General features: G+C 44.6%; 1 protein-coding gene across 2 annotated transcripts in view; it reads right to left on the bottom strand.

Moving 5' to 3' along the window:
• Positions 1 to 9,694, bottom strand: part of SLC25A13 (solute carrier family 25 member 13) — a 185,332-nt gene extending 175,638 nt beyond the window's left edge. For both annotated transcript variants that reach the window (XM_072784069.1, XM_072784070.1), the window contains exon 1: positions 9,550 to 9,694. In XM_072784069.1, the coding sequence (XP_072640170.1) occupies positions 9,550 to 9,564 (15 nt within the window). In that variant the 5' untranslated portion in view covers positions 9,565 to 9,694. The remainder of the gene's footprint in view (positions 1 to 9,549) is intronic.
• Between the last annotated feature and the right edge of the window lie 4,158 nt (positions 9,695 to 13,852).

Here is a 13,852-nt window from a genome sequence, read left to right as displayed (position 1 = left end):
GTTAAAAAGTCATGAAGTCCTGGACATAAATGGAAGAGACAGGACACACCTGCTCAAGGGCAGAAGGGTTGACTGGACCCATCTCTCTGTCCACTTCCAAATTTCTGCTGATGGCCTCTCCTGGCTGCCCACAACAGGTACTTAGCTGAGTTACCTAGAAACTTTAACCAGTAGGAAAGTTAAGTTGCAGGTTGCAAATGAAGAATGACCAAGAAGATGAATTCAATTCCAGGTAAGCAGAGTTGGAAATATCTTTGAGGCAGAAAATGTGAGATTTCCAACAAACAGCTGCAAATGCAAGGCTGCTGTTTGAGATAGCTACCCGGACTGAGAAAGACATGAAGCCATCACCCTTCAGAGGGAAGCATCACCACCCTACCCGGGACACCCACATTTCAGTGAGAAGCAGAAAGACAAAAAGAAGCCAACAAAGGAGAATACAGGAGTAAAGTGAGAGTTAAAAGGCCCCCTTAAGAGGGGACATCATATCATGAAAGCTGATAGAAGGTGTGATGGGCAAGAAGGGGTAGGACATGGGGTCCCCATGAGGCCAGAAATAAAGAGGACAGGCCAATGGTTTCAGAGTGAGGCCACTGAGGCCATTTAGGAGAGAATGTCAAAAAAGAGAAGAGGCACAAATTCATTTTCAGGAACTCACTCTAACTATGGGTGGGTAGTTAAGAAATAGAGAAAAGTGCAACCCTTGTATAATAATCATACATTCCAAAAAAAAAAACAAAACAAAAAATAATCATACATTCCCTCAAATAATAATTAAGAGATGTGTTCCAGAAATAATACCCTGACCCCAAAATGGAATCAAGATTAATCCTAACACCCTAAAATTTATACTGGATATTATCACTACGTATTTAATCTGCAAAAAGTTGGACCAACTTACAACCAATTCAAAAGGTGCTGCACCCTTGGGTTTAGGAAGGCAGCTACATTTAATTACACAGTGATGAGAGTTCCAGACCAATATTCTTTAAACTTTAATGTGCATACAGTCCCCTGGGGATCTAGTTAAAAATGCAGCTTCTGATGCAACACCATCTTTGGCCTGGGTTGAGTCCAAAAACACTGCAATTCTAACAAGCTCTCAAGTAAATCAATGCTGCTGGACCAAAGCTTCCAATACCAAAGCTCCAGGAAGACCACTCAGAGCATGTGCTAAGCAGGCACGCTGGCTACCCATTAGAGTGAACACTGAATGGATCACAAGGTTAGGAAAAGCACAGTTTTGTTCAAGTAAGTCGCCCGGTTTTCAGTTAGGTAGAAATGTCCCACAGCCCGCAAAGACTTCTCGACAGTCCTATAGCACTTCCTAATTCCCAAAGTGTTTTCACATGTTATATTGCATTTGCTCAGCATACATGTCACAGGTGGTCCCTGTTTTCCATAGTGTGATGCTAAGCACCTAGAGAAGTTAGACTTGTCCAAGTTGTCACCATCAGTGGAAGCAGTGGGCATACAACCTACTCCTGCCTGCCTAGCTCCTCACTAAACCAGAGCTACTGATTTAAAAATAAATAGGCAAAACATTCTTTGCAGCCTCTTCCCACTTAAGAAATCTCTGCAGCTTCTCTGCAGCTCAACCTACAACTGTGACCACACTCAGATGAAAACCACATGTCTAACTTGGAAAAAAACTGCTAAATAGGCAGCTGGGGCTACAAGCTGCTCAAATCAGGCTTATGATGGGGCTCGGGACACACTGCACCAAAATGTAGCACCTTGGCATACAGAATACCTAAGACCAAAGGAGTCTGAGATAACAGCAGAAGCAGGAAGGTCACTCTGAACTCTGCACAACCCTCTTTCCTGAAGGGTCATATAACTCCCGTGTGAAGGGTACTGCCCCTGTACCAGGAGGAGGAAAGACATTCTTATCACCAGAGATGGGGAACTGGGGATCCAGAAAGCTGTACAAATAAACCTCATTAAACTAACCCTTATGTTCTAGTAACTTCTTCACCATTTACTACTCCTGGCCCAAACCACTTGTTCTCAATTCTTCACAAACCCACTCTTGGTCTAAGAGGAATAAAAAGTTTCCTATCCTGGTCACTTCTCTGGCTCTTCATTCTCTTGTGAAGACTCCCATGGACATACAAAAATTCAATAAAATGTGTATTTTTTTTCCTGTCAATTTGTTTTGTCAATTTAATTTTCAGATCTAGCCAGGGACCCTAGGAGAGTCCAGGAAAACTTTTTCTTCCCTATATTTACTTATACAATTTTCTTACAAATTGTACTGCACGAGTCTTATGCAAAAGACATTTTACCATAGAACGCTAAGTGTATCTTGAAATATCTGACGCTTATATCAAGTCAACAATTTTCATGGATAACATGTGGAAACTGTGACTACATGTGGAAATCAAGACAAAGCTACCAGCCTAATAACAGTCATTAAATAGAGTGGTTTATTTAGGTTAAATTACTAAGAATTTCAACACTGCCAACTCTGCTATGTTGTCAGCACCTAGAGTCAAAAGGAACTATCCGGGCTTATTTTCACTCCTGCAACTGCGCAGCAAATTTCCAAAGGAAATGGTTGAGTATGAGTACTCTATCTTGTAAACGTTTCCAATCAACAAACCAGACCACCATGCTACAAATCAACCACTGGGAATAATTCTGAGGTAACAGGCCAGAGTCACCATTAATTGGGCCAATCTAACCCAACAAGAGGGTCTGGTTAAACAGGCCACGAAAATAGGGCTTGCTCAGTTGCTGTTAAATACATTGCTAAAGGAATTATATCACTGCAGTGAAGGCACATCCCCCCTCCTCCCTAGCAAAACCAACACATATCTGCAGATTCACACATTCTTCTGTTCCAAAACTCACCCAAAGGCACCCAAGGGCATCATGGCAGGAAGGATGGGTGCTTATGAAGCAGCAAATGCTGAGCAAGTAGGGTAGGAAGAAATCATGCTCAGTAGGCCTAATCCTCACAGAGAGTGGAAAACTCAGGGCAGAATGATTCCACTTAAGTACTTAACAAAAGCAGAGGCTGGACATAGGACAAAAGTTCAAAGAAGCAGGAGTCAGAGACCCTCCAGCAATTTTATAAAGAACTCCAGATCCCAAAAGACGTGCTCCCTGATTTTTTTTTAGATGTTACACCTTGGCTTTCAAACCCTCCCACCGCTCGCTCCCCGCCCCCCACCACCACCACCAGCACCTACCAGTTCTCTATTGACTGACCAACACCTGTGAAGGCGAGTGTCCTATCTGAGGAACAGCAAGCACATGGGCCCTAACCAGGTCCGCCAGGGAAAAGGCTGCAGGACCAAGGTTACTCAGTAACATTTCCCTCTTCAAGAACCTCCTGACAAAGAAAACGCCTGACACTTCACTGGAGACAAAAGGAGCTTTCTTTTTTTTTTTTTTTTTTAATTTTTAATGTTTATTTATTTATGATAGTCACAGAGAGAGAGAGAGAGAGAGAGAGAGGGGCAGAGACACAGGCAGAGGGAGTAGCAGGCTCCATGCACCGGGAGCCCGACGTGGGATTCGATCCTGGGTCTCCAGGATCGCGCCCTGGGCCAAAGGCAGGCGCTAAACCGCTGCGCCACCCAGGGATCCCCAAAAGGAGCTTTCAATCAATTTGGTGATCAAACCTAAATTCTAAGATAAATACAAAATTGTATAAACGTGATGCCTAAGCACCAAAGTGATATAGGGCAGAAAAACTGAAAAGAAAGTGTCATGAAATAAGGAAACTTGTAGGGATCCCGACGAAGCTCTCTCCTGAACTGACCTCCTACCCATGAGCTTCACTGACCTCACTGCATTCTTTCCTGACCCCAAGGAGGAGCTGATGGAAGATCAGCAGAAGCAAAGAGCATGAGAACTGTCCAGAGCAGCGTCTGTGTTTGTCAACCTCTGAAGCACACCTGATTCACCTGGGAGCTTTTACATACCCAGAGGCTCAGGCCACATCTGGGAAGCTCTGGGTGAGACCCAGGCATAAGCATTTTTATACCTGTCCAGAAGACTACAAAGTGCTAAGAAACCCTGAGCTAACACCAGTACAAAAAGCAAAAGGGTTTCTCGGAATGTGGACCAATTACAAATTTTTCTGGGACCGTTTCTTTACCTGGTAAGAGGTACACTGATGGGGAGGAAGGAGAACCACTGTGTTATTTAAATTTAAACCTCATTCCTCACCAGCTCCATCAATTTAAGAAACTGTAAATCCAGGGGCGCCTGGATGGCTCAGTGGTTAAGCGTCTGCCTTAGGTTCAGGTCATGATCCCGGGATCCTGGGACTGAGTTCCACACTGGGCTCCCTGCAGGGAACCTGCTTCTCCTGCTTCTCCCTATGTCTCTGCCTCTGTCTCTCATGAATAAATAAAAATAAAATCTTAAAAAAAAGAAAAACAACTGTAAATCCAAACCTCAGTGTAACTCCAGAAACTTATCATAATAGCATAAACATAACTCAAATTTTATTTCCTTCATATCTAGCACAAAAACTGGTCTGCTTTATTACAATGCAATAACACCAAATACTTAGCGGTTTTCACCATAAAAGAGAAACTTCCCTTTTGAAGACTATCCTTAATAAACTCAAGTCACATTTTATCCTCATTAACAAACCACTGAAGAGAACAATGTTATAGATGATAAACGAGAAAAACATGGAGGTTAAATACACTGTCCAAGTCCTAAGTGATAAACACTGGATTAAGATTTTTACAAAGGTGTATGAAAGCACTGACAGTTGCTCAACTCTGTGAATACAGGAAAAATACTGAATTGTACACTTTAAATGAATTATATCTCAATAAAGCTTTTTTTTTTTTTTTTTTTAAGTATAACACAATTCTTGACCTGAGCAATCTGGTTTGAAAGCCACTTAGCAAATAAACACTGCCACAAAACATAAACTGAATGTCCAAATATGCTACAAACTACTGGCCTGGAAATGTACATGTGCATAACCGATGGTATGTGAATTCTCACCCGTACCTTTGCAAATGGAACTCTTTTTAAGGTCTGGGAGGGGGGAGGAAAGGTTAAGGACGCAGATTCTGAAAACAGGCTGGCAGGGTTAAAATCCAGGCTGTATCACTTAATCACTACAGAGTTTTAAGGAAATTACTTAAGCTTTCTGGACCTCAGTTTCTCGCCTATAAAATAAGGACAATAACAGACAGCACCTACTTCTTGATAGTATGAAAATGAGTTATTATTTGTAAAGCACTTGGGAAGGTGCCTAGCACACAGTAGGCAGTATGTAAGAGGTTCTTAAATAAAAATCTGGTTTATACTGAAGCACCTAATTTTCCCTCCCAAACCGTCTCCCCTCTCTCCCATACACTCTACCCTCTACCAAGCAGACTGTATCGTGTACCGGGTAAGAGCAGACTCTGAAGCTAGACTGGTTGGATCTGAACTCCATCTCCTTCCCTTTCTAATAATCCACATTTCGGCCACTCACATCATTTCTTGGTGTCTGAGTCCTTATCTGTAACCCAGGGATGATAACATGTAATTCATAGGGACTGCTAGAGGCATTAGGTAAATTACTAATGAAAAGCAATTAGGCTGGATCTCTTACCTAGTAAGCACTCAGAAAGTGCTCCTGCTCTTCTGATTTCATCACCAGCTAACTCCTACATGGGGCACATAATGCCATGTCCCTGCTTTCACTTGCTGTATCTTATCACTGGAATGGATCTTTCCTCTTCCCCCCCATCCATTCCTGCTACATCTCCTACCCCATAAAAATGGTCTCCTTCCCTGATGCTCCCATAGCCCTTATTATGGCACTAACCCTACTTAGGACATCTCGATGAGAGGATCCTGCCTGTAGTATGGCTGTGGTTTTCTTGAAGGGCCAAAGAGAAACCAAGTCATTTTCATATCCTCACTTTAGCCCGGTTTGGAACATCAGAAAGAATACAATACGAACATAGCAACAATTCATCCAAGAATGGAATATTGATACTACGTGTACTAGTCCTACAGGCCAAATTTTCATTGCTATTAATGCTTTTGTCTCCAAATTTCTTTCTCTTCATTCTTTTAGTTCTAGTTTACCCAAATTATTGGTCCATGTCTAGTTTTACATCTGAACATCTCTCATGCCTGAACTCAAGTGAGCATTCTCTAACTTTTAACAGTTTCATTTCGTTTCATTTCATCATTATTAATGTACAAATTCAACCAATGACCAAGAGGGAAAGTTTGCTACAACGAAATTTGGGGGGAGGGGTATGGGGAAATGAGAGGTTTCCCCTCTATCACTACTTTTTAATAATGCATTTTTTGTGGAGTTGCATGAAATGTATTTTTAAAGACTCATCTACATTTTTTTTAAATTTATTCATGAGAGACACACACAGAGAGAGGCAGAGACACAGGCAGAGGGAGAAGCAGGCTCCATGCAGGGAGCCTGACGTGGGACTCGATCCCCATCCCAAGTCTCCAGGATCATGCCCTGGGCTGAAGGCGGCACTAGGCACTAAACCGCTGAGCCACCTAGGCTGCCCCAAAAGACTCATCTACATTTTAATACATGCAGGGCAGTGCTTGTAAGTTTTTTTAAAAGAAATCCTGAGAACAACATAAATAGTACAGGCAGATCACTTACCATTTACCACAATAGCAAGGGAACCCATAAGGATTATTCTTACAAAAGTAAGCAGAACAAGAAAATGGAAGCTTTTTGAGTTTGTCTCAAAATCCTAAGAGTTAGATCGATGTTACTTCGTGAAAAAATAAATACCTTCTGCATTGTTTTTACACAGAAGCCTTCATGCAGAAATCAAAATAAAAGCAGGCGAAAGACTAGATTCTTGGCCTTCCTATTTTAACTACTCAAAGGAAGAGGGACATGAACAATTAGTTACATCTGGAAAAAAAAACAAAACAAGGAAACTCAGAATAAATCGATCAAAAAACTCCTAGGTGTGGCTAAATTCATCCAGAAGATATCAAATCTGCTTAATATTCAAATAATCCACCACAGTGAGTGCCAGAATTCACCCATAACTGTTGAGTTTCAGATTGTTGGCCCAAGCTCTAAGACATTCCATTGATAATGTAGGTTCTCTCCTAGACAAGATCTTCAAGATTTTTGGGGGTTTTTTTGTTTTTTTGTTTTTTTTTTTCTCTTCGAGTTTTAAGAGAGGGTGTCAATCCTACTTCTAAATGAGACTGTGCAGCCTATAGCTCTGTGTTCAACACAGCCACAAGGAATAACTGCACTCCAGGAAAAGGCAAAGAGCACAGCCTTTAACTTGGCCTGCCCAGCACAATCACCCCACAGGGATGGCGCTCAAAGGCAAATAAGACACATTCTTAGACTCAGACTGACCAGCACAGCTCATTTGGGGAACTTTTAAGACGACATTTATTGCAGTGCCCTTGAGCTACAATGAAGTGACACTATAAGAAATGGCCTTATGGAACCCATGGACATATATTTGTGATCATGTGCTAGTGCTGAATGCAGTTCGCTCACAGCATTTAAAAGGACATGGGGAGAAACCACCCTCAGTTCAAGGAGACCTCCCTCCCAAGTAACTGACCTCACTGATCATTTCCTCTTTACTTTAGCTGCTAGAAGATTCAGTCACCTCTAGCAAGTGCATCCTCATTTTCCACTAACTTTAGTCCTGGCAGCATCTTACTTCCCCTTTAACCTGCTTTTCTCATCTACTCTGACTTGATTTTGATGTCTTGTTGGATTGTAAATATATGTATATATATGACAGCCATCAAAAATCCTGAAAAGAGGTAAGGCTAAACGAATGAACAAACAAAAATACAAGTTCCCAAAGAGCAAAAATGAAATGTTTCATTTTCCCTCTCATACTTGGCTAAAATTCAACTGCACTTACTGACATGATGTGACAGTTTCCTAAAGATACAACCAAAAAGTTAAATCTGCTTCCACATCACTTATTTTACTTCATGCTAGTCAACGACCCTTTTCTTATACTTCAATTAGAGGTACATTCCTCCATTATTTTATCTCCAAATTAAGTAAAATTATTTAATCCATCTGCAGATTAAATAAATAAATATACAAAATACGTAGGAGTATCTACTTTCCCCTATTCTGGTGGAAGAAGTCACTCGAGGGAACGGATTCATTGGAAGCCCTGGGCTCCGACAGCATACAAATTCAACGAAAAGAAAAGGTTGAGGGCTACTCGGTTTGAAAGAGTTAATGTGGTTTCCAAAAATGAATACCAGTGATCCTCAAAGAATCTATGTAAAATAGTTATATATACCCATACATTTACACACATACACATAAACACACTCATGCACACACCCAAGATGGCACTCCTGAGAATGGAACTCAAGAGTAATGGCAAAAGAAAAAAAGTCATTCAGGCCGTATAGTCTAGGGACATGAAGAAGCCTGCAAATGTGGGGAGCCCGGAGAAACTAAAGTCACAGAACAATATTTAAATATATTTGTCTGCTTACAATTTCCATTGCAAATGTGATTAGTTTGCTTGAATAAATAGGAATATGATGTGTTGGCCATGTTTTTTTTTTTTTTTTTTTCCTCTCGAGGGTTATCACAGAGTTTTGATTAAGGACAAATGTTGGAAATGCTGGGTATATTTAAGCTCACTGCACTTAAAATGAACTGAGAAGCCGTATAGGCTTGATTAAAGGGGCTGCCTTCCTGAACTTAAAATTAAAAGCAATAAATTCCGATGATTCAAGTGATTGGGACGAAATATGGCCTTCGGTCAGAAGAGTTGAAATGGAGTCCAAAGAGACTGAAAATAGTGTCCAGGTTTCAAAAAATGGTGAAGGAGGAAAGGTCAAGCTGTCGGAGCTGCCTTTCCTCTGGGTTCGTGAATGATTCACATTACGCAGAAATCCTTTTAAGTACGACTTCACAAGAGTTACAGGCTCCCGGGACAATCTGTTCTGTCATTTCTGAAAAGAAGCCCCTCAAACGCGCCGAGGCCGAGGCCGAGGCCCGTCCCTAAGTGTTGTCAGATGCGGCGCGGCCGGAGCAGGACGCGGGGGGGCGGGGTCCTCCGGGGTTTTCTCACGCGCGCGCGGCCCAACCCGGCCCAGGAGCCTCGGGAACGGAAGTCAAGGTGACCTCCCACCGCGCGAGGGCGGAGCCTCCGAGACCCGAGAGGATGTGGCCGCGGCCCGCGCCGCGCCGCGCCGCCGGCGGAGGAGGGAAGCCGGCCCAACGATACCGGGGCGGGAAGCAGGTGCGCGCGGCGGCGGCCGAGGGGACCTGAGCACGCACCCGGGCCCTCCCCGCCCCGGGCCCGCCGGGCCCCCGCAAGCCGACCCTGGCTCAGGCCGCAGGGCGCCAACCGGGCCCCGACTCCGCTCGCGGGCCAGGCGGAGGGTTCGGCCGGCAAAGCTTCTACCGCCAGGTCGGGCCTTCGTCCCCGCCATCCGCCCGCTGCCACCAGACGGCCCCGCGGCCGCGTTTGTCTTCCACGTCGCCCCAGCCCTGCACGCGAACGGCCGAGCCCCGCGCCCCCGGGCGCCCGCCGGCCCGCGCGCTCCCCGGGGCAACGGGCCGACGCTTACCTTGGCGGCCGCCATGCTTCGCCCCGGCGGCGGGCGGCGGGCTGGCAGCGCGGGCCCCGGCGGCTCGCTTCTCGTCCGGGCGGCAGCGGGGGCGGCGATTCAGCCCGGCAGCGTGCGCGCCCGGCCTGCCTCCCCACGCCCTCCCGCCGGCGCGGGTCATGCGGGCGCCGCCCGCCCATTGGCTGCGCCCGGCCCGGGGCCGCCGGGGCGCGCGTGATCCGACGGCCTGTGCCCTGGGGCCGGGGCGGGGGCGGGGGCCGGGGGCGGCGGGGGGCGGCGGGCGGCGGCGGGCGGCGCGCGCACGTGACCCCAGCGGCGCTGTCCCGCGGCCGCGACCTCTGCGCTGCGCGGACGCCGAGGGGCCCCGGCGGGGCCCGGCCTTGCGGGGACGCTGCTGACCCTGGCGGCCGTGCCAGGGCTACTCCGGGGCCCGGGACACCGGCCGGGACGGGCGCGCCGCAACTCCCCTAGGCCTCTGTGGAGCCGCTTCCTTTCCGCAGGGCCTCCCCTCTGCACCATCCTAGGATGTATCCAGAGGCTCTGGCCTGTGGAAGGGAAGATAGCAAGGTCATATCCCTGGCAAATCTCCTTGGAAGCCAAATCTTCATTCATTCATTCATTCATTCATTCATTCATTCATTCTTTATTTATTTATCCGAATCTTTAAACTCTAAGTCCCAAACAGGTATATACAGTGCAGAACATATTTGCGAGGCTGCTTCGTTTCAGCCCTGCGTATTGGGACCGTGGAGGTCAAAGATCCACCCCCACCCCCACCCACTGAAGCTAGACCCTGCTAAAATAAATAGGTCAAAATTTTAATGGAAAACTTAAATGTATAACCTCGGGAGATCTTAGTCCTCTTTATCGAAATTCCATTCGTTTGTCTCTGCCATATAAATGTATAGCTAAGGCAATGGTGGTCAGAGAAAGCGGCTTTAAATGCCCCTTGTGACTTATGAATAGGACCTTCCGGCAAAAGTGTTTATCACTAATTATTTTAATTAATCAACACTGACTGAGCGCCTACATTTGCCAGGCACTGTGCTAGATGCTGGGAACACCAAAAAGACTTGCAAGATGGTCCCAGCCCTTAAAGGGCCTAAGGGCTAGTGAGGAGGCAGACAGATAAATAGTTAACTTCTATATAAATAACCTGTTAAGGCAACAATCTGTTCCCAGGGCAGTATGGGAACACTGAGGGCTCTGGAAATACCTTAGGGGAGATGATGCCTAAGGTGAATGCAGAGAAGGGGCTGTGTTAGTTCAGTCAACTGGAGGGGATGGGCTTTCCAGCTGGAGAAAATAAGGAGGAAAGGCCGGAGGCGCAGAAATTTCTGAAGAACCACAGCAAGTTATGAAAGCGATTGGTCATGAAAGGTGACTTGAGCTGTGGGACTGGTGGATAAAGGGTCTGGTTGGACAGGTAGGAACCATGTCATGGAGGGTGTTGGGTGCCATGCTGAAGGGTGTGCACCTTAATTAAAGGGTCTTAGACTGGGAAGTAGCCTGGGAAGTTTTACAATATAGATGGATCACTCTGCTCGCAGTGTGGAAGATGGAGCAAGACTGAATTGTTGGTATATTCAAACAAGACAGACTGAGGGCCTGAAACCAGGGACGGGATAGGCACTAAGAATACACAGGAAGTAAACATTAGTCACCTGTGAGGACTAATTATATGTAAGAGTGAGAGAGGGAGGCAGTCATCTGTCTGACACATATGTCCCTGGTATATGGATATTGGAAAGACACCAAAGATCAGTAATACAAGAGGAGTGTTTTGAAGTGTCTTTTTGTAAGAAGAGTACGTGTAGTATACAGATTACCTTGTAAAAGCCAGAAAAATAAGCATTTCAAAAAGGAGCAATTGATTAACATACTCTTAAGAGATCTAACAAAGCCCTGAAAAACTTGAACATGTTCATAGGCAGAGGAGAAAGACCACACAGGGTGAAAGAATAAAAGCAAAAAACAGGGGAATTGATGGAGAAAAGAATGGCAGGGCACAAGTCTAAAGCTCATGTGAAGAGGTGGCCCCAGCTGCTATAAAGGAATTTAAAAGGTACAGAGAATCAAGCTTACGTCACATCCTGCATGTTTATTTTTAAGGGCATCACTGAAGCTCTTCTTTTACAATGTAGATGAACTTTAAAAAATTTAAATGTGGTTTAAATCTATCTTAACCGGTATTAAGTGTATGGTTCAGTCCCATTAAGCACACTCATGTTGTGCAATCTCCAGAACTCTTTTCATCTTGACAAAGTAAAACTCTGTGCTTATGAAACAACTACTCCCAGTCTTCCCTCCTGCACAGCCCGTGGCAACCACCAATCTACTTTCTGTCTCTATAAATTTGACTACTCTGAGTACCTCGTAAAAGTGGGATCATATAGTATTTGGCTTTTTGTGACTAGCTTACTTCATTGGGTACAGTGTCCTCAAGCTTCACCCATATGGCAGCATGTGTCAGAGTTTTAAGGTTCTTTAAGACTGAATAATATTCCTTTAACTTTTAAAGGAAAAAAAAATCAAGAATCTGTTAGATTTTCTCTAGAAATCTTGGAGAATTTAAGAAATCCTAGTAATGACAAAAAAAAAATCATGATCCTACCACCAGAGTTAGCCATTGTTAAACATTTTCCTGTATTGTCTTCAAGTCCTGATGTCTCTATGTTTTCATATAGAGGGAGAGTTATATATTTTTTTTAATTTTTTAGGTTTTTTATTTTAATTCCAGTGTAGTTGGTATACAATGTTCTATCAGTTTCACGCATATAATGTAGTGATTCAACAAATCTATATATATTACTCAGTGCTCACCATGATAAGCTTTCAGAAAATTACATTTTTTAATTTAAATGCAAGGCATCATACTCTTGTGTATAAGTTTCTTATGGCTGCTCTGATGAACCTACCATGTAAGCTGCTGACTTACAACAGAAATTTATTCTCTTATAAATCTGGAGGTCAGAATTTCAACATGAACCTTAAGGGGCTAAAATCAAGGTGTCAGTAGAGTTGTGCTTTCTCCAGAAGATTTAGGTGAGAATCCGTTTCTTTACCTTTTCCGGGGCTTGCTGCCCTTTCTTCATCTTCCATGCCAACATACATAGCATCTTCTGTGTCTGACTCTGCTTTGCTCACATGGCCTTTTCTGTCTGAGACATCCCTCTGCCTCCCCTTTATAAGGACACTTACTGTGGCATTTTGAGGCAATCCAGATAATCCAGGATAATCTCTCCACCCTCCAGATCCTTAATCGCATCTGCAAAGTCTGCCATAAAAGTTAACATTCATAGGCTCTAGAGTTTAGGATGTGGACATCTTTTGGAGGGCCATTAGTCTACCTACCAAACCTAGCACACTGTGGATGCAAGTGTATCCACATATGGATAAAAGTGAGCTTTGACTTATATTTGGAGTCAGACTCAGTTATTGAGCTTCTTCCTTCATTCCAGAATTTCCCAAAATATGAAATCTTCAAGAAGTTAAACTGTCATAAGCCCTGAAATAGGAAAGATGCCCCCTTGATTTTCCTTGTAAGCAATAGCATGATGTGAAACATCTTCTGGGAAGATAAAGTATAAGTTGCCTGGGAACCTGGCACTTTGCCTCCTACCACTTCATGTCCTGACAGGCTTCAGTGCACTCTTGATAAGTGACTTGTCTCATACTTATCCCTTCTCTCTGTTCCCAGACTACCGTCTTCCTTACCATTTAAAAGTAACTGACACTAATGGTTTTACAGACACACCAGGAGAAGGCCAGGTGAGATTAGTGTGACACGGCTGTGAGCCCCAAGAAATGCCAACAATCAATAGCCACCACCAAGACTAAGAAGAGGAAAGCCAGGATTTTACCTGGAGTCAGTGGGAGCATGGCTCTGCTTGATTTGACTGGGGATGATCACCTTGACTGGGAACTTGTAGCCTTCAGAACTATGAAACGATAAGTTTCTGTTGTGTGAAGCCACCCAGTTTGTGTACTTTGTTACAACAGCCCAAAGAAGCCAATGCAGGTCCCAAAGCTATCTGTCTTCCAGCACCGAATGCCAACCTGGCCTGCTGGGAAAGCAGCCAATCCAAATCATGAGGAAAGCTCATGAGCCATGAAGGCACACAGCCTGGGCATGAGCTCAACCCCCAGCAATTCAGAAAAGTGAACAGCGTGTCCTGCTCTGAGCTTTCACCTCTCCCAGAGTAGCCACACCTTATAGCTGCCCTTTGACCATCCTCTTAAACTATCTGGTTTTCCTTAGCTCCCCCAAAAGCAAGCAAGCAAACAAGAGGTACCACTACCA

This window comes from Canis lupus, chromosome 18 (assembly GCF_048164855.1).
Source record: "Canis lupus baileyi chromosome 18, mCanLup2.hap1, whole genome shotgun sequence".
Lineage (NCBI taxonomy): Eukaryota > Metazoa > Chordata > Mammalia > Carnivora > Canidae > Canis > Canis lupus.
The sequence above is the reverse complement of the archived record's forward strand: the minus strand, read 5'-3'. Positions and strand labels throughout refer to the sequence as shown.